The following is a 25564-nucleotide window of genomic DNA, read 5'->3' on the forward strand; positions in this document are numbered from 1 at the left end:
TCTTTTTGACAATTCAGAATGAGAACTGTGCTACTTGCTAGCAGACTTAATAATGAATAAAACATCCCTTACAGAGAGATCATAAATACTCATAAATGGGACAGAACTGGCATGAGAGAGCTTAAGGTAAAGAAAGGTCAGTGCCTGAGTGAGAGTAATGGTTGTGCGTGTGTGAAATATCACCATCTGGGAAGGAGTGATAATTACCTACGTCAAATGTGTAATCGCTGCTGTGATGCAGGAGAACTGTTGGAGCTCTGAGGTGAGAAGTCTGTAACACCAAATACAATTAAACATTCAAAACAGTGTTTATGAGCATCATAATTACGTCAGAGCTCAAAGACTTGTGATTGGCCTTGCCCACCTCCCAGTCACTGCTTGCCATCCCACATCCTCAGTTCTGGAGGCCTCAGGATGGAGAACCCAGAGCACACGCCCAAAAGCCAACCGGTTTCTGAAAAAATCTCTTTCCGGAGTTTTCCCACTCTTTCCCGATTTAATTAATCAGATGGCAGTGTAGGATTTCTCCAGCCGTGAGTGGGTGGCTGATGATGGTGGAGGTGATGAGGTCCATCAGAAGGACCATCTTTCTGGGACTGCCATGGGGTGGAAGAAAACTGACTTGCCCTCCTGGCACCCCCAGAGCTGATCTGCTGGGGTAGCATCCCACATGATTCTTGCCCCTGTGTGGTTATTTTTGGGACGGTGCTGTACCAAACCTCCTCCCTCTGTAGTGCTCCACAGGGGCCAGCGGCTTGCAGGCTGTTGGGTCGGAGCCAGGGGTTCTCTGCGGTGCGATCCCAGCTCAGAAAAGAGCATCAGGGTGCCAGAGAGCTGAGAAAACCGGCCAGGTGTGTGTTTTGCTCTCCCTAGAGGCAGCGCACAAAAGAGCTGCCGACCCCGTTTCCCTGTGGCCCAGGAGCTTGTGTTCTTCCCCGACACGGTGTGCAAAGCATAAATCCTGGGAGAAGGTCATCCCGCCTGCCCCCAGGAATTGGTGGGAAGACTGGAGACAGCTCAGCATCTTGCAGAAACTTGGAGCTCTTGGGATTTTCTCTGCCGTTGCAGGAGCATTTCCAGCCGGCTGCACAAAGAACTGGGGGGGAGAAAGTACCTTAATGAGCCGGGACCGGCGGGACTCCCGCGGCTCCCGCAGGAGGGGGGACTGGTCTGCTGGGGCGTCGCATGAAAGAGCTCTGACCTCTGCAAAGACATCTTAATTTGCACCGGGATGTTTGATCTCTGCGCTGGAAACGTCACATTGATGTGTGTTAAACAGTGTTGCACAGAGGGAGTAGCGCTGCACAGCAGAGCTGATGGTGACCACTGCAGAGGATGAGGTTAATTTGCACCTTACCTGCTCCTTGAGCATCGTGCTTTGTGCTCATCCTTTCCCATCCAGGGCCAGACTGGTACTTTTAGGCTTTTTCCCAGCAACTGAGAAATTCAAGTCCATATTTTCCCTCTGCCTTTTTGCTAAAACCCAAGGGGTTGTGTGTGAGCAAATCTGCTCCAAAGCTGCTCAGGACGGACCCTGGGGGATACATTATCCCTGATGCACCTTCTTGAGTAAGACCTTGCATGATCTAACATCCCCCAGGGACACCTGCAGCAGATGAGTGATGTTACACCAGGCTTAGGCCTTGCTGAGGTGGGATATTGCTGTTTTCTTTCTCTGATTTCTCTGCGTTCCAGTGTAGTGTTATCCTTACAGTTGTAATGGTACCAGGATGGGGAAGGGCTGCAGCAGTTCTGTGGCCAAAATGAATTTTGAAGCTCTGATGTGGCCCATGTGGGTGTAGGTTATTGGTGAAAACAGTATTATTTTCCCCCATCAGTATAAACCACTGTATGAAAAGTTATCTCTCTATAAAAAAGAAGTTATCTATATTAAAAAAATTATCTACATAAAGAAAGGACAAAAAAAAGCTTGTATAGGATAATTCATGCTGTTTATGAAGGATACAGTGTAAAAAAAGACTCAAATGAATATATAACACTCAAAAATCTGTCCTTATGGTACTGCTGGCTCCAGCAGCTGCAGCATAAAATGTGCATTTGCAGCTGATGTTTGATAATGCAAACAGAAAACATGTCCTTAGACACTCTTGTTCGACTGGATGCTGAATAACATCTTCTTGGGTTTCTCTGAGGGAAAAGTCTAACTACCCCAAAGTTGTGGGATTTTATTTGCTTTGACTGACAATACCAAGTGTGGTACTCTAAAAACCCAAATTAAAGCAAACAAGTAAAACAAGTTGCTGCCACTCTTGACAGTGATGCTGCTCCGAATTCCAGTTATCCTACTGAAATGGGAACAATTCCTGGCTTGGAAATTTCAGAGATGGCTTTTCTCTGTGTTACAGTGCTGCAGCACTCTGAGTTTTACCTTCACAGTGTGCAACTTTTGTTTATTAATTTGAAGGCAAAGTTAGACCATCTCGGTTTTTCATCACTTTTGGGATGCAGTGAGGGATGCACTTGAGGGATGCAGTCTAGTGGTAATTAAATTATTACATTTTTTTATATCACTAACAACACAATGCAGTATTTATGCTCATCTTTAGCCTGTGCAGCACTGTCAGTAGAGAAGTGTATTAGAGCCTGTTGTGTGTCTGGGCTTTATGGGTGTTCTTGTTATGGTCAGGCTCAGTTCAAACTGCAGTACTTAAAGGATTTTTAATCTTCAGATTGCTTTATGAACACTAATCCTCCCAGCATCCTGAAAGAAGTAGGTTAAATATGATTTCCATGGAGGAGAGACTTACTGACTCATTCCACGACGTGGAGAATTAGTGTCAGATCTGGGATTAAAGCTGGAGTGACCCCTGACAATTGTTCACAGGGTCTGGCTCTGCTGTCATTTGCATCAGATATTTTTCCCTCCTGGAAGAGCTGTGTTTTTAGTGCAACTGGTTTTGCTCCCACTACAGAAATCATCCCTGGAAGTGTCCAAGGCCAGGCTGGGCAGGCCTTGGAGCAACCTGGGATACTGGAAGGCCTGTGACCTTTAAAGGTTACTCCCAGCCCTGGCAATTCTGTGATTCCATGAAATTTCTCATGTATTGTAAAAACACCAGTGACTCTCTACTTAGTTTTGCTGGGCTGGGCACCTCACCCATCTCTTACTCTGTGTGTGGGTTAGAGTCTTGGTGTGTTTGGCTCCTAAGATGTCTGCAAAATTGACTGTGTTACTCACCTCCATAGCATGTTTGGAGGTGCTGTTTCCTCTTGCTTTGAAGAAACAATTCTGGATTTTGTTCTGCTTGGAATTCTGCTCCCTGGTGGTTTTGTTTGCATCTCTGATGGATGGAGGCTGTTGCACAGATCCTGGTGTTAGTTTTCCAGGCTTTGAATCAACTTGTAAAACTGCTGTTAAGTGAAGAAATGAAAGTACTGGAGACCTGTGGGGGTGAAGGTCGTTGTGGAGTTGCATCTTTAAGTGCCTCATACCTAGTTTTGAGCTGCAGCTGTGGTGTGTGGTGGGAACAGCATCTTTGGCCATCATTGAAGCCTAATCCCAAAGGCAATCCCTGAGTAGCCCCCCGCAGGAGATGTGACAGTATTGCCATGCTGCAGCAGAGATTGTATTCACCCTTAACATTTCACTTTATTCAGGCTTTTTTCCCATAAAAATTTTCTTCCGTGCTGGTGCTGCTAAAATTGACTGTATTTCAAGCAGCTGTGTTGCACACTGTGCCTGCAAGGTGGCCAAACATTTCAGTATGTTTTGTTCCATGCTGGGTACAAACACCCCCCACCTGGTTTTAACCATTTCTTCTCTCTGAGCATCCTGTTTGCTACCAACTGCTCTGTGAGGTTCATCGATTTTTCCCTGCTGGCACCAGCAGTTGGTTAACTTTTACACTGAAGAAGGGAAAGTCTCTGTAGCCTTTGTTCCTGAAGGCTTTTATTCCTGAAGTTGGAAAAGAAATGTCTGAACATGCATTATATCCAACAACAAAAAAACACCAACAGAAGAGACACATTACTGCAAGTGCAGGAGATGGAGTGGCCTGCTAAAAAGCATCTTTCTTTTTATTTTATGTTATTAATATAATCCAGAAGTTTTTTGTGCCATGGAGAGCCCACCTGGGCCATTTCACTTTGCAGCACATCAGCCATTAGGGCAAACTAATGAGAAACTCTGGGAAAATGTGACCTGTCAGAGTGGCTGCAATAGGAGCAAATGGTGTTGGCCATGGTTTTATCACTGTGTTCAGGGTCTTTTGGAGAATGATGGTTCTTTTAAAAAGAGACAAGGCAGAGGGAGGAATAACCACTCAGAATGCCACTTAAAGTCCTTTTTTGATGGGATCTGGACCCCATGGGGACTGTGGGTCTGGGTTGCTCCTTGGCTGGGCTCCCACCTGGGTTGGTCTCTGCCTTCTGCATCCAGGAGAAATCCATTAGCTGATAGGGGGAAGTTATGAGAGAGGTCAGATTTGGTATCAAGAAGTCTTGATGTGAATCTTAGTGGTAAACAGAAAAAAGTAGGTTACCAAATATTACGTTGTAGCAGTGCTGTGTGCATGCCAAGTAATGAGATTTTGAGATTTTTGAGATTTTGGCTTCATTCAACTGGAGACCCACTCCCTGAAGAATGGTGGAGTTTTCATCTTCAGGATTAAGGAGAAGAGTGGTAGGGAAATGCTTTCTGAAATGTGCTGCCAGGGCTGTACCTGTCACGGAGAGAAGGATAAGAAACAATAATTCTCAAGTAACTTCTAGGCAAGTGTGGCTCTAGGCCATGCCAGCTGTGCATTTGAAGAGTTCCAGGGATTTTGGTTGTCAACTCTTTCTCCTGCTTCTCCCTTACCTCTGATGAAGGATAACCTGTTCATCCACCCTTGCAGCCCATGACAAAAAGCCTCTGTCTGCCACTTCCTTGTAGCTGATGTGAATTTTTTCCGTTACATCCTACTGATGGCCAACATGGGAGCTGAGTGAGTGGTTGCCCATGAATCATAGAATCATGGAATCATTAAGGCTGGAAAAAGCCTCTAAGATCGAGTACAGCCATCAACCCAGTACCACCACCGTGTCTACCATTAAACCATGTCCTCAGTTGCCATATCCGCATATTTATTTAATGCTTCCAGGGCTGGGGACTCCACCATTCCCTGGGCAGCCTGTGCCAGGGCTGGACAGCCCTTTCCCTGAAGAAATTTTCCCCCATACCTATCGTAAACCTTCCCTGGCACAACTTGAAGTTGTTTCCTCTTGTCCTTTCACTTGTTACCTGGGAGGAGAGACTGGCAGGGCACCTCCTTGAAGATCATCAAAGCATGTGGGAGTTGATGACCACGAAAAAGAACAGTATCAGAGATGGAAGAAAGCATTACAAGAATCCATGGAGGAAGAAGATGACCTTTAAACATAGTGGACTTTCATCAAAGACAGTGGACTGTTGTATGAATGCGCGAGTTATAGTGTTTGTTACACTTTTCTATTTTGTACCCCTGTATTACTATAGAAATCCCCCGAGGCTGTTTGCTCCTTCTACCCCCATGTTCTGATTGGTTGTGTAGCTGCCATAGTGCAGATGTTCCACACAAGGTTATGCCTCTCCCCTTTATCCCTTATAGAGATGTAACCCCTCCTTGTTTTTCCTGTTAAGGCGAGTTCCCTCCTTCTCTTTCCCTATATGTCATGTTCACACTTCCAGTTCCAGAATGTTCCTTTCCTCCCCTATATAAAGGGGAAACCATGTTAATAAAGTGCTTACTTGCTTACCTGTTCACTGACCTACAAACCTGTAACAAACCCTGAGTAAGCATCCCTTATTTCCCCACCGGGCCATAGCAAAAGCAGAGGTGAAACCTGTCATCTACTTTAACCAGAGATAAACCATGCCAAATCACTGCCATCAGCTGTCCCAGGAACCACTGCTATGGACGTTTTCCAGTGTACTTCTGGGTTTGGTGCTTAGTTTTCCTCTCTCACCATGGAGTTGGCCCTGGTTTTCCTCTGTTGGGTTCATGTGTCTGACGGCTCACGCTACAAAAAGAGTTTTATTGCACACCTGTGGAAGGCCAAAGGTGTGAGACTGCTGCATTGGCAGCCTTGTGCCTGGATCCTTCCAGCTGGCTGTGGGAGAGTCGTGGTGGCTTTGCCAAGCCCCGGGGAGGGCACGACACCATGACTTAGCAAGACCAGGCTGTTCCCACCCAGGATGAGTCACCGGGAACACCGGCTCCAGGATGTTGAGTGCCTGGGTGAGGTTTTGCTCAACTCCCAGCCTCTGTTTCTGCATTAACTCCCTGATAGCTAGAGTAGCTGGTGGTTGCTCTTGCCCTCCTGCCGGTCCATGCCCAGGACAACAGTGTAACTGGCCAGAGGATGGACTAAGATACACTTCACGAATTGGTGCTCTGAAAAATATAGAGTTGGAAATCATCTCGTCGTTCTTCTCCTGCTGAAAGTGTCACAAAGTTGTGGTTTGCACTAAAATGTTACGTGGGATTTGGCTGAGGTTTTTTTCTCAAACCAATTACCTTGAGCCTGGGAGGAATTAAGATGTATGTGCCTGACAGTGAAGGACAGTAATGGTGTGATGTGTTTCGGTTGGAAGTGTAGAAGTGGTATATGGCAATCATTTAGCCTCTGTTCTCATCTCCTGCTGGTATAAACTTGAACTGAGTATCTTAAATTGAAATGTGTTTTTATGGTGTTTCCTGATGTCAAGAGAACTGCAAGGTTGTTGTAGTTGTATATAGGATTTTCTGTGCCTGCTTTCAGCTGTGATTCATGAAAGCCGGGCAGAGTCTGGGAAGATTAATTTGATCTTATTTAAAAACATACCCAATTACATTCTTACAGATTACCCAATGGCTTGGGTATTTGGGGATCTTACAGCAAATCCTGCAGTGAAAACTCTCTCCTTCCCAAAATCCACGGCCGAGTTGCAGAGGTGCTGGGGTTTGCAGTGTCCTGACAATGCCCTGGGGAGTGAATACCACTGCAGCAGAGCTGCTTGGTCCTGGAGCCAGCAAATCTTTGCCTAGAGGGATGTAGTTCTGAAAATGAGCTCCTATTACTGTCTTGGCCCTTTCTGTGCCTTGCAGCTCAAGCACAATAAACTGATTAATTGTTGGGATGTATCTAGTGGCTACCATGCTGTGCACCCATGCTGGGAAGGGCTGGGTGTTTAATGATGACTTGTGCAAGGTTTTTTGATGTATAGGATTGATTTTGAAAGTAGAGGAAAGCATTTGGGTGTCTGTGCTCTGTGCAAGGCTGAAAAGCTACATAAGATGATGCACCCACCGCTTCCCCATGCAATGTCCTGTGCCCTGGAGGTACCTGGTGATCTGTCTTGGAGGTACCTGGTGGTTTGCCCTGGCTCTGAGGACATCAGAAGCCTGGAGGTGCAGAGCTGCTCCCACTACCCAGCACCAGCCCAGGGATGGGACAGTGGCGTCTGCTCCCATCATGGCTGGAGAAGGGTTTGCATCAGCCCCTCGGTGCCAGGATAACACTTCCCACCCCTGCAAAGCATTTTCATATGTGCAGATCAAAAGTTCTGGTGTGTATTTGCTTGAATATTTTTATCCTGGAGCTGGGACACCTGTATCTTTCTGTAAGGAAACTTGTTCTGTGCTTGGAGAGTGTCAGGCTGCTTTGATCCTTCTGTTAATGGACTAGTCCTTCTAAAAAACTTTTCTGTTCTCCAGAGCTTCAGGACATGAACAAACTTGACTTAGTGGTGTCTGCCATGGATTGTTTTTAGACTGTTTATCCTCTTTTTGTTACCCCTTGGTCCTAGAAGTACCCCTGCACTTCAGATCAATGACTTAGCAACTTGACAGGATTTAGAGATGAGTAGCTGCTGTGGGCCTGATGTCAGAGACATGCTTTGTATTATTGTTGTCAATGATTTAGCCAGATGTTGGGAGCTGTGTGAAAATATTGATATTCATGTAATTGCTTAGGGAATCAAATTATTTCTTCTGTGCCCTAATTGTAGGGTACTAGATTTTGCAACTTCAATATTTTTAACACGTTTTGAGCACAGAGGAAGCTTTTTGGGTATCTGTGTTTTAAAGGCTACTTGAGCAAGATTCACAATGAATTGCTCATGTTTTATTGGGCAAATTCTCAAATTCTTGAGTGAAGGCGTTGGAGGGAAAACTTAAATGTATGATATTAGAAGCTGATATTCACCCAATGCCTGTTAATAGGTTTCCAGACAGATTTCAAGCAGCAGGGGTTTGGGATGGTGGCGTGTAAGGAATGGGCTTCCCAGCACTGGGGTACTCGGTTTAGGGGTGAAGAAGGCAGCAGTGCTTCATGCAGGGATTCATCTCCCACTGTCTCTGCGGGCCTCTGGAGGTGTTCTGGAGATGCCCAGTGTCCTTTGTGTTTTTGGTGAGATGTGTCACAGTTGCGTGTTATTCACTGTTGCTTCTGTAAACCCAGAGAAAACCCAGCGTCCGTAACGTAGGTGGCAACAAGGTGAGGGACCAACCACATGTGAAGGTGGAAGACTGTTGCATGGTGCAGACAGTGAACAAGAAAATGGATTGGCTTACAAAGGTTTGACTCCTCTGCCTCAACAGGGATGAGAAGAACCAGTCCATCATTGTGAGCGGGGAGTCGGGCGCTGGGAAGACGGTCTCTGCCAAATACGCCATGCGCTTCTTCACCACCGTCGGGGGCTCTGCCAGCAAGACTAACATCGAGGCCAAAGTCCTCGCATCGAACCCGATTATGGAGGTAAAATCTACACAATTTCCTTTGCCCTGCTTGCAGTGGTCACTGTGTGACTCCAGAAGTCACAAAACCGGTGAGAACCGCAGGGGGTTGTGAGCCAGATCTGATTTACGGTGTCACAGCATCCTTGAGCTGGATTGAAAATGCAGAAATACAGTGACAGTCCTAATTTAACCCACCCTGATTGCTCCTGTATTTGATGGTCTTAAAGCTGAGCCTGTGTAACCCTAGCACAACTCCAGGAGCTGGGCTTTGATGGGGCTCCAGAGAGGGGAGCCTGAGCAGTGCTGCTGGCACCATTAGTATTTTGCCATCTTCCTCCTCCTTTTGTCACTGCATGGTACCTCCTAATCTTCTTTAATTGTGTAGACGTGGTATAGAAAAGAAAGGGATTAATCTGTTTGAGATACTTTAATACGGTTTTATTTTTTGTTAATTTTCTGTTGCTATCAATCATATGGGGGAATGAAAAGTCCTATTATAGGGAAATCCCTGCTTTGAAGGAAAATAATTCCTTTTATAAATATAAATGAAAGGGAAAAAGCAGCTTTGTTTTCCTTGCACTGTGGCCAGCTGCTGAAAATAGATGTTTGGGTGCCTAAATCCTGTTTTCCAAACAGATTTTGGAGTCAGAGTGCAAAATTTTGGAGGCATTTGTAAAATACTCAAGTCAGTATGAAGACAAGATTTGGGCTTTTCCAAAGTCAGCTGAGGACTTCAGACTCATGATTTTTTTTTTATTTTTTTTAAAGGCAGGAACTAGGGAGTACAGCATTGTCCTGCACTTAACCTTAGGCTTGGCTTAACCTTCAGGGAGGCTTCCCAGTGAAAGTGGGAAAACTGATGGCCAAACTGTCTCACAGATATGGAGGTTGTGGCTGATCCGGGATAAAAACCAAACCTGAGAGGCAGCACGTGTGATCTAACACTGTGCTGCCTGAAGTGGGGTGTGAGCTGGAATGTTGAAAGAAGTGATGGTGCAGGTGATCAGTAAGAAAAGCCACACAGGTGTACAGCTGGCAGGGGACACGATGCTTTTCTGTAGTTAGTTTTCTTCATGCTGGTTTACTCCTTTTCTCACCCATCTCCTCTGCCTCTGTGAAAAGTAGCTGCAATACCAGGGGACACCTAAAACAATGCAGGGAAAAAAATTCATAGTGCATGCTATTCTTCTATATGACCCCAGAATTTTATTGCTCTAATTTTCTTGCCTGTGTTCTGTTCTGGCTGTAATTTCTAAGTGCTGGGGCCAGGCAACGTGCCTGTCTTTATTGGAAATTGATGAGAACATTACCTATGCAGGAAAAAACCCATAAAAATAACCTACTGGGTTTGCAGAAAAACCTGAAGTTAAATGGGCTTGGGGGAAAGAAGGTGCCTTAGCTAGAAGGGGAGTTGTGTGGGTGGATGGATAGGGCAGGTAGCAGGCAGGGCTTGCTCTGGGTGTGATGCTGAGGCCATCAGGCCATGGAACCCTCAGCCCTGGATGGAAGGGTGGAGCAGCTGAGGGGTCAGGCAGCTTTGCATGTGCAACAGTCTCTTTGTTGGTTGTACTACACAGAGTACAATCCCTGGGGATTTCCATCACGTGCAGCTGGAGGCATCAGGTCCTGTGATCAAAAGTTTTGGGTGGTGCTGTAGGTAGTGCTGTGATTCTTGGTGAGTGTGCATGCTTGCTGTGTTCCCCAGGAGCTGCATGCAGGTAAAGGTGATTGGCAAGGATTGCCTGGGAAAGGCAGACAGCCTTCTAGAGGGGCCTGAGGGATCTTCCCTGTACGTGTCCCTTCCCTTCCATCACTTTTTCTGTGCTTGCTTGAAGCTCATCATCTCAGGACAGGGGAATGTTTGTAAAAAGTAAGCTGCTGTATCCATGAAGGGGAATGTTGCCTTTCTCTGGCCCTCTTGCATCACCATGAGTCGCTCCTTCATGGATTTCCCTGTTTGCAGTGCAGCACCCCTGATGTTTGTTCTTTGGGCTGGATTCTCTCCTCTCCCTTCTGCCCCAGTGTGGAAAACTGGAGAGGCACAGGGAGACTCCGTCATGTCATCAAATCCATGTGCCAGAGCCTGAACATCTGGAAATGGACTGCATCTTGTTCCCTTCCTCTTGCAAGGTTTCATTGCTTATGACTCCTCCAGGAAAGCTGCCAGTGTTGACTATGGACAAAGGTGGGGGCATCCTGTAAAACAGAACAGGAGTGTTAAGGCTGTTGGGATGTAGGTGATTTAATTACTGTACAGACACTCATTTCTGTTCATATGCATTTTTCTTCTGTAAAAATCCTGGAGACACCACATTTTCAGTGAAGAATCCTCCCCAAAGTCACATTGTTGCTCTGCCTTCTGCATCTGGGAAGGGGTTTTCCTTAAATCCCCCTGTGACTTTTTATATAACAGTGATTACAAATTTAAATGCTTAAAACATTTCAAAAATTAAATTAAAAATTAATGTTTGATTTACTTTTATGCAGGCCATTGGAAATGCTAGAACAACAAGGAATGACAACAGCAGTCGATTTGGGAAATACATTGAGATTGGTTTTGATAAAAGATACCACATCATTGGTGCCAACATGAGGACATATCTGTTGGAAAAATCTCGGGTTGTATTTCAGGTGAGCAGCTGCAGGGTTTTTTCCTTCTTTTGTTCCTTTTGGGCGCTGTACTCTGGGAATTCAATGCTCTGGGACTTTTCTATGAATTAAAAAGAATCTCTTCAAAAAGTAGAATCACAGAATCATTTAGGTTGGAGAAGACCCCTAAGATCATTGAGTCCAACTGTTCCCCAGCACTACCAAGGCCACCATTGACCCATGTCCCCAGGTGCCACATCCACATGGCTTTTAAATCCCTCCAGGGACGGGGACTCCAACACTGCCCTAGGAAGCTGTGCCAGGGCTGGACAACCTCTTTGGTGAAAATATCATTCCTAGTATCCAATCTGAATCTTCCTTGGCACAACCTGAGGTCGTTTCCTTTCCTGGTAGACACAGCTCCCAGACGTGTCTTTCAGACTCAATCTTTTGTAATTGTTCTTCATGATCCCAACGTGATGACCCTCATTCTGGGGTAATTTGTACTTGGGAGACTCATTAGTTGGCCTTGGGTTGTTCCCTCTGAGCCTGAGGCTGGAGCCTGGAGGAGGGATCACTGCTGCTGGCGTGGCTGCTGGGCAGGGATAAAAAACCTTTCTCTGGGCAACTGCTTTGTTTTTGCTGAGCCTTTTAAAGTGCTAGGGAGCACAAATTGCAGGCAACTGTCTTCAGTTTTGAAGATGGAGGGGAGGCAGGAGAAGGGCTGAGGAGGCTGATGTCTCTGCTGTGACACATCCCTTGGGTTTTTTGTGCAGGGCTCAGGACAAACTTTCTTGGTTTGTGCTCAGAAGCACCTGCAAAACTTTTGTCCTTAAACACAAAAAAAGAAAAAAAAAAAAAGAAAAGCACCAAATACAAAAATCCTAAAAAATTTTACAACTTTGGGAAGCCATGAGAATAGGCCACCTTTTTTTTTATATTGCTATTGGTTTGCACCACAGTGCTTGCTGGCTAATTGAACTGGGTTATCCCAGAGAGGGATAAGATGTGGAAAGTAATACAGAGCTATTTGTTTTCTTTGCAAGAGGGGCAATGTGTGTGGTCAGGGCAAGCTTTGGCACCTCCTTTCTCTCTGGTGGCAAGAAAATGTCCCTGTCCTGGTGGCACTGAGGGGGTGTCAACAGTGGGAAGCAAGGAATGGGATCAGTGTAGCCCTGGGCTCAGTGGGCACCAGGCTGAGGGTGGGAGCACCACTGTAACCTCTTTGTGCCTCTGGTAACTCAGAACTTTCCCCATAGGCAGAGCATGAGCGCAACTACCACATCTTCTATCAGCTCTGTGCCTCCTCAAGCCTTCCAGAATTCAAAGATCTCGGACTCAGTAAGTACTGGAACCTCCCTGTGCACTGGCAGCTGTTGCCTAGATCTGATGGCTACAGGACAATGTGGTGAGATCAGAAATTCAGGTCGTTGGTGAGGTCACATGTGCCTGTTCAGTGGGAAGAGGTTAAGGGAGATGAGCTTGAAGGGCTTCTTCTCCCTGGTGGTGCACAGGTTTGTTTGTGCCATCACCAGGGATGTGGCACCTGGGATGAGGGTGGTGAGGCCCTGGCACAGGTTGCCCAGAGAAGCTGTGGCTGCCCCTGGATCCCTGGATGTGTCCAAGGCCAGGGTGGACGAGGCTTGGAGCAACCTGGGATAGTGGAAAGTGTCCTGACTGTGGCAGCGGTTGGAACAGGATGATCTTTAAGGTCCCTTCCAACCCAAACCATTCCAGGATTTTATAAAAATTTACAGCAGAGCTGCAGTGAAACTATGTGCCCTGGTAGATGCCAGCTGATGCAGGGAGATCACGTGTTAATATTGTACCAAGCTTGCATAAAGATGTGAGTAGGGGTTGATCTGGCCAAAGCCTTGGCAGGAGCGGTTGTGTGCTTTGAATTCATTGTTATTTTTTTCAATGGTTAACTCCTGAAATGGGTTAGAGTTCTTTTCCCAGAATTTGCAGCAAAACCTCTGTAGAACACCTGATTCAGAGGGTTTGCACTTGCAGCAGGGGGTGCAGAAATGTACTTTAGTTATTCTTTTATCTTGGATATTTGCTATTGCTTAGAAAAAGTAGCAAGGCTTAAAATAGGCTTTTTCAGTATTTAAAATAGTGAGCAAGGCAGGCTGTGATCCCAACACAAAGGCTTGCAGAGGTTTTCATCCTGGCTGCAGAGGAGTGGGGGATCCAAGAGAGAGTTTTCAGTTTCTGGGTAATTCTGGGCTTGTCTTTCTGACTTTTTGTGTCACTGTAGGCATGTTGCCCACATGGAGCACATCACTTTGAGCACTTTCAAGAGTTGCTGCCATGTGGTTATGTGCTTCATTTTTGCAAAGATACCCTGACTAATGGCTGTGTCTGCTGGCATCTTAGAATTCAGACACAGATGCTTTCAGCTCAGACTGGGATATGAGCTGATGTGTGAGAGCTCCAGCTGTGCAACCACCCCTCTCATCCTGGGAACATGTGGATCAGAGGAAACACCAGTCTTACTCATCACAGCTCTCTAAAAGCATCATCTGTATTGGTGGTGACTGGTAACAGTGTAGGCTGAGAGGTCTCTACTCTGCTGGTGTATCATCCAAGATGCAAAAACATCTTTGTGCTGTTGTGACTGTGGCTCTCAACTTCTCAATTCAACAGCAACAGCTGGTGGTGTAGGAGGCAGTGGGTGCCAGGGCAGCTAGCCCCCAAGGGAGCCTTCTTGGGTCATTTTTAATCAAAATTTGGTGTTGTCCATGCACATCAGTCTCCAGCTGCACTTTTCAGTGGTGCTTGTGCACAGGTATCCACCAGGTCAAACGCAAAACTGGAAAAGGAGGTAATTCTTTCCAAAGTTGAAGGTGTGTGTCCTTGGTGTTTCCTCCACTATCACCTTGCAATAGCTTAAAAATGACTCTTCAGAATGTTTTGGTAGCCAGCAGATGTGGGGCTGCTCACACAGTCTGTGGGGACAGACATGTGGGTGCCGTGAGCTGCTCTTGTTGGCCCGATGGAGGCTCTGCCTTGACCTGTGGAACAGCTAGTGCTGGGCAGTGTTCTGTGAGTGCAGATGTGCACAATTCGCTTATTTCTCTTTCTCTTGAGTGATTTTTTTTTTTTTTCATTTCATTTTTTTCATTTTCCTCAGGTTTACTAGCCTGTATTTGAAACTCAAATTTGTTTCCTTGTGTGAGGTGTACTTACCTTACGTGTCAGCCTTTTCTCCCCAGGGCTTATACAAAACAAGGGGTATCTTGCTGTGAAAATCCACCATTTATTAGACATGGAGGAGGATGTATATTTTTCCATATAAAAAATAAGAGCTTTTGCCTCTCCTTTGGCCCTTGCACGTACAAAGAGTTGTCGTTACTCTCTTGTATGTTGCAAAATGCTCAAAAACAGAGAGAGTCTCTAAACACAGGTGAGCCCAGCAGAGCAAACCAGTGTTGCTCAGTCAGAGTGATCCTAAAGGCTTAATCTGAAACCAGAAGGTAAATATTTGATTTAAAATGTCAGTGTGCAGTGCAAGTGTCTTTTGAGGTGTGGTGTCTAATTTTATGATGCCTCTGCAGTGGTGCAAAGCAGGAATGTGTTTTAGTTGTTTGCAGTGAATCAAAGGGTTTATGTGGTTGTTAAAATAATTATACATATATTGAAATGTAAAGATTGGAGTCAGTTATACCAGAGATGACTTGAGGCAGAAACAGATCTCAGTGTGGATGTTTAAAATTGGAAGCTGGTGTCGCAGTCCCATCAACCACCACCAGCCCCGGGTGCATCTTGCAAGGTGCAAGATGTGCAGAAACAGCAAGTTGTTAACGTGATGTGCTCCATCAGGGGCTGGGTGAGCTCCTGTTGTGCTGGGGGACCAGGATGGACATAGTCTGCCTGACCCCAATCAATGTTTTCTGCCCCTTATTCCTGATGCTCCATCAATGAGCAGAATTACCAAAACCTCTGTGTCCCTGGGCTTTCTGTGTCAAAAAGACTTAAATGTTTTCTTTACAGCTTGAAAGTACAGCTAATGCAAAAGCCTACGGGAGGGCAGGGAAGGGATGGGGAGCTTCTGGTGGCAATTTGAGTCAAAAATTGCAGATTGCAGTGGTTTTAAAGGTTACCAGTAGGCTGATGTGGAACACACAGTAGGCTTTTTCTCTTTACATTCATGATGCTTGGGAAATATGTTTTAAGGTGGAGTGATTGCATGTGCAGCTTTTTAAAGTGGATATAAACCCTGTGACCTCTTTTTGTTGTATTTGCATTTGAAATGCCTCTCTGTCTCCACACGATTTATTGGTGTCGTCCTGAAATAACTTTGGTAAAGCACAGATGTTTACATGGTGTAATGCTGGCACTGCAAGCCATTCTCCACTCCCTCTGCTCCCAAGGTTTAAGGCTTTATGTGGGAAAGGTGTTAAAGTATCTCAATCAGTCATGGGCGTGTTAAACAGGATGAAAAATTATCGAAAGCAGTAACCTCAGTATCTGAAATAATCTTCACCCCTGTGATGGAGCAGTTATTAGAATACCAAATATACCCTAGCACTGGCCTGACTGAGCTTGCTTTGAATGGGGAAGAGGTTTCATCACTGCAAGAAGTAGTTACAGTCACCTATCAAAGTTCTACTTCATCCATTTCTGAGTAACTGGGGTTTGAAGGGGACAGGTGCCCTTTGGGGAGCATCCCAGTCCATGTTCCAGGGGGTGGCTGCGGGGGATGAGTACTGCTTGATGATGTATTGCTCCTCTTCCTTCTTTCCTAGCCTGTGCAGAAGACTTTTTCTACATTTCTCAGGGAGGTGACACGTCCATCAGTGGTGTGGATGATGCTGATGACTTTGAGAAAACGAGGCATGCCTTCACCCTGCTTGGTAAGGGTTTGCTCTGCTTGGAGCCTGCCCAGCAGAAGTCTCTTGCATTTATTTTCAGTGTTTTGCCTGAATTATAATGTTCCTGTTGACCTAGTTGGCTTTACTTTGTTGTTCAGTATGAGCTGCAGAAGTGTTTCTTACAACAGCCTGCAAAGCAGCAGTGAAATGGAGAAGGACACGGAATTTAAGAGCAACTTAAAATAAACCATTCTGAAGGCAAAGCTGTGCTGCAGCTATTTTTTACACTTGTTTACAAGCAGGAAAAGAGCAATTACTCTGCAGTTCAATCTGTGCTGGGGCTGAGGGTGATGTCACTTCTCGGACCATCACAGTATTGTACCAAGTAGCTGATTTCCTGGAAATAATGAGCTGAGTACATCCCTGCTGTGCAGAGTCCATGGCTGTGTGGCAGCTGCAAAATCCGTGGCATGCTGCAGTGGAACAGTGCTGCAGCCTGCCTGCAGCAGTGGCTGTTGGAAAGGAAAAACAATTTTTGCTGGGGAAAACTTCCCTAGTTTATTAATATTTATCTGAAACCATGTTTTTAAATCCTGTTCAGTCTCGGTGCCTCTCAGATGCATTTCATATGTTGTGAGAGGAGTTCATGATGTTCACAGTTGGCCGTGAAATCCCCTGACCAGCTGTGCCAACAATGAGCGTGGGCACTTATTTCAAGTGTTGGAACTGCAAGTGTTTCCCAAAAATTTGCCCTATTTGTGTTCAGATAGGCTCAATCTCTTTTTCTTTGGGGCAATAGTGGGGTCTTGTCATTACCCTCTTCTTGTACAGCTTGTGTGACTTCTAACTGTTAACTACTCAAAAAATAAGGCTTCTGTTTGCTCCAGATTTGCCCACAGGACTGTAATCCCCAGGAAACTCTCTTCCCATCCCCTTGGCATGTCTCTTTGTTCCCCTTCTCCACCTCCCCAAGCAGCCCCCCTGTCTCCTTGCTGATCCTTGGGAAGAACAGTGAGAGCATCTTCCTCTGCTGCCAGTTTGATGATGTTTTCCTTCTCTTCACATGCTTCCTCTGGCTCTGCCTTTCCTCATTTTTCCTTCAGTGTTTCTCAGCTCTGTTTCTGTTCAGGGCCTGGTGATACTGCTACTAGACTTTTCAGCCTTTCCTTTCTGTGTGTAACTAGAAGAAGTCAGATTTATCTGCAAATCCCCACCCTAGCCAGGCTTAACTCCAATTAAGAGTTCCAAGTCACAGCAGAGCATTGCTCCTTTTAGTAACCTTGAAACCTTTCTCACTGTGCTGATAACAGAAAAGTCCCAAGAGAGAAAAAGGGAAGCTCTGGGTAATTCAGAAACCAGCAGGTGATGTCTTGGACCTTGGGTGGATAATTAGGACACCAGCCCTGAACACAAAAGGGACGCAGAAACCCAGCTGGAATGGAAAAAGAATGCAGGATACAGCGAGAAGGCCGTGTGCAGGCTGCTGCTGAGCAAAGCTCCTGCTGGGAATGCCTGTAAATCCTGCCAGAAAAAAATATATAAAGCAATAACATCTTACACCCCCAATAAAGACTCACCAACACGTAGCTCTTTTTGAGGCACTGGGGACAGTGAGACAGAGTTCTGCATCACCTCCCTGGTGCCTTGCTGTATCCAGCTGTAGCACCAGCGTGGAGGCGTTTGTGCATCATGTGCAGGCCTTTAATTTTCTCTTCTGTTTGTGGGACACTGCCAATATGTTGTAATTTCTGTGCTTCAGTTGTCAGCCGACTGCGATCACACAAAACAACCCCTTGTTCTGTAAAAGCCACAAGAGCTCTTACAGCTCTGACCCTGTTTGATTATAAGGGAGCAGCATCCTTGGTTTTGTGTGTGTTAAACCGGTCTGTGTTAAAATTGACTGTTTACGGTGTGTTGATTGGAAGAAGTCTCATAATTCTGAAAACCAGCAGCCTGGGAAGGAAATCAAACACCTTGAGCATCTTCAAATAAACTGAAAATTGCTGTTTGTTTTCTGGTGTGGCAATCAGCTATCAATTGTTCACGCAGGAGTGAAGGAGTCTCATCAGATGACCATTTTTAGGATAATTGCGGCCATTCTGCACCTTGGGAACTTGGAAATCCAAGTGGAACGAGGAAGTGAAGCCTGTAGTCTGTCGGTAGGTCACCAGCTGGAGTGGGGCATGTGGGGAGTTTGCTGTGCTCATAAATCAGGACATGTTGGATGTGTTGAGCTTCACAGCAGTATGCTTTAGTAGAAAGCCCTTTTCCTCCTGATTTTCTTTGTCTTTTTTTTTTGGAAACACATTATAATTTCCTAGTCGCTTTGTTTTTTCCTTGGAGACAGTGAATTGCTCCTCCTCTCTGGCCAACCTGTAGGCAAGATAAATAAAAGATTATCATCTTACATCCCAACACATCTTTAACTCTTCCTGCTTCCTTAGAACACCCAGTGCACAGTGTTGGGGAACGGTGACTCCACCAGCAGAAGGTGTGATGCTCTAAAACCACTTTCCTGCAGGCAAAGCCATGGAGCTGCTGCTTGTGATGCAGCCAATCCAGCATCCAAAGGAGCACTGCACAGTAAATTAGCAAGAATAAATAATACAAAACATGCCTTAGCGGCAATTTTTCTGTTTCTGTTTGTTCAGAGGTAGGGGGGAAAAAAAGCAATTATTTGGAAAATACTGTCCTGTAAATTATCATTGCATCTCAGGCTGGGTAGTTTGTTCCTAGTAAAAGTATTAAAATGGGTTCTGCACACAGTTTTAGCATTACCCTTGAGATACCTTGGTGTTTGATGCATTAGGTGTTGGGGTAATTTACTTGATATTTGGCAACAGGGATATGTTGAAAGAGGTCTGCTTTGACAATGCTGAGTTCTGCTAATGAAGTTCATATTGTTTAATTACCTACAGATGTAACTGCAAGGTATTAAATCAGTTCTATTATGCCTTTGAATCTGTAGTCAAAAAGGTATGATAGCAATAAAGCATTCTAGAATTCTCGTAAAGTGCACTTTTATTCTCCATCCCCAAACCCGTTCAGCATTTGTACGTGCACATATCTAACTGGAAACAATTTACTACCTTTACATATATATTATTACATGGAAGAAAAGGAAACTGTTTTCTCCTTGTCCAAAAGGCAGTGCCCACTATCTTAGCACAACAGGGACTCAGAACTGCCTTGCCTCAGTTTGATGGGGGCGGGGGAAATACATTGCACTGGGGAAAATGAAGATCACATATAATTTTATTAATTGTTCAAAGCCCAGACCCTTCTTGTAACGCACAATTTATAACTTTGTTATTCAAAATGGAGTTAGTTTGTAAAAGGTGTCATGGCAAAGCCTAAGCTTTAGCTTAAGAGCTTAATCCAGGTTGCTCTGAAGGAGCGTGTGGTTGCAGCTCAAGGAGTAGTAAAGTGGAGGTTGCTCTGTCCTCTGGAAATCTGCTCTTAGTGAAAACTGAGACCTCAAGGATAACCAGAGCAGAGCTGAGCTGTGGTGCCACTGTTTGGAGCTCTGTGTGAGCTGTTCCACTCATGTCCATGAAGACTGGCACAACTGGATGAGTGTCATTGCTTCTCCATTCCTGCCAACCACAGAGGGACACAGTCTCTCCCTAGATAGTTATGGAACGCCGCTAATTCCTTGCAAAGGTCTTGGAGGTTAAAGCTCCAGTTTGGGGTGTCACCAGCCTGCTGACTTTGCTTCTCATCCCCCTCTCCCAGAGCGAGGACGAGCACTTGAAGAACTTCTGTGGCTTGCTGGGCGTGGAGCTCAGCCAGATGCAGCACTGGCTTTGCAACCGCAAGCTCGTCACCACGGCTGAGACCTACGTCAAGAACATGTCCCTGCACCAGGTGGTGAACGCCAGGAATGCCCTGGCCAAGCACATCTACGCCCAGCTCTTCAACTGGATCGTGCAGCACATCAACAAGGCCCTGCACACCACTGTCAAGCAGCACTCCTTCATCGGCGTGCTCGACATCTATGGGTAGGCACGGTTTCTGCTTTTTAGGGCAGTTTAATTTGCCCTTGTTTTGCCCTTTGTAATTTGTCTCGCCCTTTGTAATTTGCCTTGCACATCATAATTTGCCTTGCCCTTCTTGCAAGGCACTCTTGGCCTCGGCTTATGCAGGTGATGGGAATGATGGGAAAGAAGCACAAAAAAGCACCATAGTGTGTGGTTTGCAGTTTGGATCCTCCTTTAGATTATCCAATCTGACCGCAAAACCGTTCTGTTTGAGTGCTGGCTTTTGGGATTTACATCCCATGCTGTTCTCATTTGGGATTTCTGTCTCATGTGCATCGAGCTCAGGATGAGCTCATGGTAAAGGTGCCAATGTGGAGACCAAAGGCTGCACTTGGCTCTGCCTGAGGTTGCTCTGAGATCTGAGGAAAGTACTTTGCTTCTTCAGCTGTGAAACCGCTGTTGCAGGGCCCTTGTGCCAGTGAGAGCTTTTGGAGGAGTTTGTGAACCTGTGGCATAAGGGCCATAAGGTGCAAAAAGCTCTTACAAGGCTTGCAGCCTCAGGGGCAATGAGCTTCTTCAAATTTGGGCTGGGTAACAGGCACTGCTTGGTCTGTCCTCCCGGCACTTGAGTGCTGGTAGATGAGGGATGTGAGAGTTGTTTGCGAAGAGTTCATTTTAGCTGAAGTGCTGCAAAGTAGGAGGAGGTGGAGGAGAAAAAAGGGATTCTGTCATTTATGGGGTGGAAAAGGAAAGAGATCTTGTGGGTTTGGATTTTACCCTTCACTCTTTCAACACTGTCCTTTTTCTGTCTCTCTGGGGAGCAGCGATAAGGGGAGAAGTCCAAAGTTTCCCAGAGAGGTCGTGTCCAAGGCCAGGTTGGACAGGACTTGGAGCAACCTGGGATAGGGGAAGGTGTCCCTGCCTATGGCAGGGGGGCTGGACTAGGTGACCTTCAAAGAACCCTTTCAACCCAAATCATTTGATGGTTCCGTGGTTCTAAATGGGACAGCAGTGGCCTGCTGTGTTGCCTTAATATATTAAAATGCAGAACTGTTCCTGTTTTGGAGGGGGAGGTGGAATGCATAAGTTGTAGCTGCTCCAGGAACCAGTCCCTAAGCCAGTGCAGTCGCTGTGCTTGCTCAGTCCCAAATCTCCTCTCAAACCAGGCTCCTTGCAAGGTCTGTCAGATCTAAATGAACCTGGAGTTCAGAATGAAACCCTGCCAAAGCTGGGTCAGAACAAAAAGACAGAAAGCTTTTATGGCTGTAATGCCTACACAATTGCCTGAGTTGGATCTTGTGTATAAACCCTCCCATGAGGTTTCTACAGCTACTGGTGTTTGGGATGTTGATTTTCACATCTGCTGGACAAACACAGCAGCAGAAAGGAAGCTAGAAAGTGCTGGAGCATCGGTTCAGCCTGCTCTGCTCATCTCCATCAGCAACTGCTGCCATATGGCAAGGCTTACAGGAACACTTCTATCAAGAATGATAAGAATACTGTTCTGTTTGTTTGGGGATTTCAGTGGGATAGCTTGAGATGGTGAGGTGGCTCTTACAGGTTTGCAAGTTTCTGGGCTCTCCTCAGTAGGTAGAACAGGACCTGGAAGATCTTAAATAACTAAATGGGAATGGCACAGTCTTATTCGAAGACTGTATGAGGTAGAGAAGCTGTTTCCCATAAGTGTCTCCACAGATGAAAATTTCTGCAGGCTGGGATGTGATAAATAAAGCTCTGACATGGAGCCGTGTGGGCGGTAGTGGGTCAATACAGAAAATTGGATGCCTGAGTTAGGAAATCAGGCTTTCAGAAATCTGAATGAAAAGAGACTTGAGGATAATGCTCATGAAAGATTAAGCTGGGCTTGAAAACCTGTTAGTGTGGAAGAAAAGCCTCCTTTAGCTGCAGGTCTGTGCATCACATCCAGCGCGTGGGCAAACTGATGCTTTTACAGCGCTGCTGTCACCATGGGGTGCAGCAGGGTTTTTTCCCACAAGGATCTGCAGGTCCTGTTGAAAGAGGCAGATTTGCAGGGGAAGGATGTCTGTGTTCTGCCTGTAGTGCTTGTGAGAATCTGGTGTCCTAAAAATCCCTTTTGGAAATGGGTGTTGCTGTCTAAATGCTGAGTGATTAACAATGCAGGGAATTTGGGTAATGATAACCTGACTCTGCAGTCCTTAAAAGCGGTTTGGTTCCCCAAACTTGGGTTTTTAGGGAGTTTTAATGCATTTTGCCAAATATTAGAAGTTTTTTTCCAAATGTCTGTTGTTTTTTTCTTTTCCTCTGGGAGAGGGATTGAGCTCTGAGAGAACAGGCAGAGGCTGTAGGATTTGTCTCCTAATTTTCTAATGCTCGACTTTGCACCCCTAATTCTCTATTAACATTGAGGTGACAGGGTGCAGCACTGAAAGCCTTCCTGTGTTTATTGAAAGGCATAGCAGCAGTACTGCAGTCTGTCTGAGGAGTGGGTTCACGTGGCATTCCTGGACTTGGCGGGGATGGCTTGTTTTTGCCATGTGAAGGGAAGTGTGAACACCCAGGTGGCCAGCTGTATGCTGGACTTATTTATGAACTTTAAATATTTTAGTATACACCCTGGTGCTACAGCGGATTTAGGAGATACAAGTCACACAGCAGAATAGGGAGCAGTAGAAAAACCAAAATACAGTGTTTGCCCCCTGAAGTCTACTGCCTCCAAGCTGAATGTGCCTCCTGGGGAGTCACAGGGATGGGCTGGAGCGGTGAATATGCTTATTTTTTGCATCAAGATCTAGTGCAGTAAAATGAATAGAAACCAAACAGGCTCTGGTTTGCTTTTCCTATCAGGATGTTGCCTTGGTGCAGTCACTCTGAGCAGGTGGAACCTCCTGGCCAGCACACATGTAGAGCTGGTGACTGATCTGCTCTGTCAATCAGAAAATTGAGCTGGTAGAGTCCCTTAATAAGCAATTCAGTGAGATCTCCCTTGGAGCTGATGTTGTACAGCTGCTCTGCCCCTGGCTGGCACTCACTGAGAAGGTTCATAAACCTCATCTGGTGTCTCTGAAGTGGATATAAAGTTTCTACTCCGATTTCTTTTCCTCTTGCAGTCCCGCCCTTGTGTTTTTCTACCCAGCTCACCATCCCTCTTCATCTGTGTTTTAATTAAATCTTTTCTTGCCCTGTTGCTGTGATCATGAACCTGCAGGAGTTGTGTTTCCAAGGAATCTTGGGCAAGTCACATCCCTTTAGCTGCAAGAGCTGAAGGTACCAACCTGCTCGGCACGATGGCTGTGCAACCAAGATCAAACACAGTGGGAGCTCTTCAAGGACATGCTCATCACTGAGGCTCAGGCCACAAATATTTAATATAAATATTTGTTGTCCCAGAGACCAGGTTTCATTGTGTTAAAGACTGTAAGGGAAAGGATTGAGCATTCTCTGCTTGGCACAGGCTGCACCAACTCCGGGGGCAATGCCAGCCCTGGACAGGCAGAGGGGAAGCAGTCCCAGGTTTCCTCAAGGGCTGTGGGACTGATAAAAGCACAAAAGCAGCTTGTTTCTCCCATTCTCATTTCTCTTTTGCCTTTTTGTGTTGTATTTCCCCAAGGTCTCAAGCATTTTATGTGGTGAGGGCACCTGGTAGTACCTGGGGAATAACTACATGACCTGGGTAACGTGCAGATAGTCCTCAGAAAGCAGCAGAAATACTCATTATTTTGGGGAGGGGTGATGGGAAAATTATTTAGTGCTTTAGTGCTTTAAGATTGTTCTGCCAACTCCTACAGTGCCTATTACCCGAACAATTATTTAGCCACGTATTTATCCTTACAGCAGCTTACTCATTAAACACAGGGAGCCTTCCCACTTCTCCCCTTATTTTAATCCTTACAGTCACGTGTCAAAGATTTCCTTCCCTCCTCCCCCTTCCAACTGTGCCTTAAAAATAGAAATAAATAAAAAATAATTCCCTGTGTAGCTGAAAAGGTCTTCTTTGTTTTTTTTAAGAGCAGGCCTGGCTCCCTGTGCCTGTCCCTGGATGTCACGTGCTTCAGCCCCAGGGGCTCTGCTGGCTCTCTGCTGCTTACCTGTAGTTCATGTTACTAAAACTGCATATTGTTTTCCCTTCTAATTGTGACTAGGAAGACAGTTTTGAGCTTGGTTTGGAGTCAGTCTGTGGAAAGGTGGGATAATCATTTGGTGAGCGGAGTTTTAGGAGCTGGTGAAGAGACAGACCAGTGAGTCCAGCTCCAAACTTCCTCTAAGGAACATGGAATTTGAGCTGAAATCGTAATTTTTCCCCTCTGCCTTCCAGAAGTTGCTTGCTCACGTGTGCCCAGGTTTTGTGCTAACAGGGATGCAGTACAGAAGCTATAATTACAAATTCAATTCCTTCTTTTTCTGCTCTCTTGAATTCCATTAAAAATAGCTCCTTGGGTCTTTTAGGACAGTGACTCCTGTTTCTTCATCGCCTTTGCAGTGAATATATTTGGACTTAATATTTCATAATATTTTTCCCCAAGAGAGGCTGTTACATTTCTTGTCTCAGACAGCGCTTCTGCCTGATGGGCAGGAAGCTGCAGTTGTGCCAAGTATCTCATTCGTGCATAGCAGGAGAGACCTCTTGAATCCCTTGAGTTGTGCCAAGGAGAGAGAGACGTTTTGAGGAATAAAGTGTAGATCTGGGATAGAAGGAATGCAAGGAGACAGCTGAATACCTGCCGTTCCCCATCACACAGATGACACCGTTGCGGGGTGGGGGTGGATTTTGAGACAAAGCAACATTTAATGCTGATTTATTCATTGCTTTGCAGGTTTGAAACTTTTGAAGTGAATAGCTTTGAACAGTTCTGTATCAACTACGCCAACGAAAAACTCCAGCAGCAGTTCAACTTGGTAAGGTCAGCTTGGAAATGTTCCACAGAACTTAGCAGAAAATGTAACAAGGCAAGATTGTTGTATGTCTGGCTTCTGTTTAATGGCATTCACCTGCAGTGTGGACAGATAGTGTGGTCAGTATGAATGCAGTCCCTGGGATACCTCTCTCCCAAGCATTGCACTGAAATGGCACTTAATATTCCCATCAGGTTGAAAAATGTTGCTCTGTTGATGTATAAGCTTGATACTGGAAATAGGTTTTATGTTTTATGCAAAGGTTCACTAGGGTTTTGAGTAAGCATATAATTTGCCTTTTTCTTGGTGTAGTTTCAGTCCTAAAGCAAAATCTGGATCGTCTTGTGCCAGGTCCTGATTTCCAGTGTAAGTTAAAAGTATGGGTGTGGAAACCTGCCCATTAAGTGTGGCTTAAATCTGTGAAATGAAAACTCTGTATTAAATAGCAGGATTGGACACACTCCCCGCTTTTCACTTGGACATGCCTCACAAAACCCGGAGATTTTCCTATTTTATTAGAAACAAGTGCTTGCCTGCACTGGAAATGAAACCAGTAAGGGGGTTGTCTTCTGCTTTGGTTGTAAGCAGAGGAGAAATTACTATCAGT

The 25564-nt window shown here is 45.6% G+C and overlaps 1 protein-coding gene across 1 annotated transcript in view; it reads left to right on the top strand.

Moving 5' to 3' along the window:
* The window catches only part of MYO5B (myosin VB), a 143398-nt gene that overhangs the window by 42798 nt on the left and 75036 nt on the right, over nt 1–25564 (top strand). Inside the window, exons 5-11 of the mRNA XM_029962143.1 lie at nt 8562–8718; nt 11187–11330; nt 12548–12629; nt 16040–16147; nt 18155–18264; nt 19841–20106; nt 24879–24960. Coding sequence (XP_029818003.1) covers nt 8562–8718; nt 11187–11330; nt 12548–12629; nt 16040–16147; nt 18155–18264; nt 19841–20106; nt 24879–24960 — 949 coding nt within the window. The remainder of the gene's footprint in view (nt 1–8561; nt 8719–11186; nt 11331–12547; nt 12630–16039; nt 16148–18154; nt 18265–19840; nt 20107–24878; nt 24961–25564) is intronic.

This window comes from Manacus vitellinus, unplaced genomic scaffold (assembly GCF_001715985.3).
Source record: "Manacus vitellinus isolate BGI_N305 unplaced genomic scaffold, ASM171598v3 scaffold_42_pilon, whole genome shotgun sequence".
NCBI lineage: Eukaryota > Metazoa > Chordata > Aves > Passeriformes > Pipridae > Manacus > Manacus vitellinus.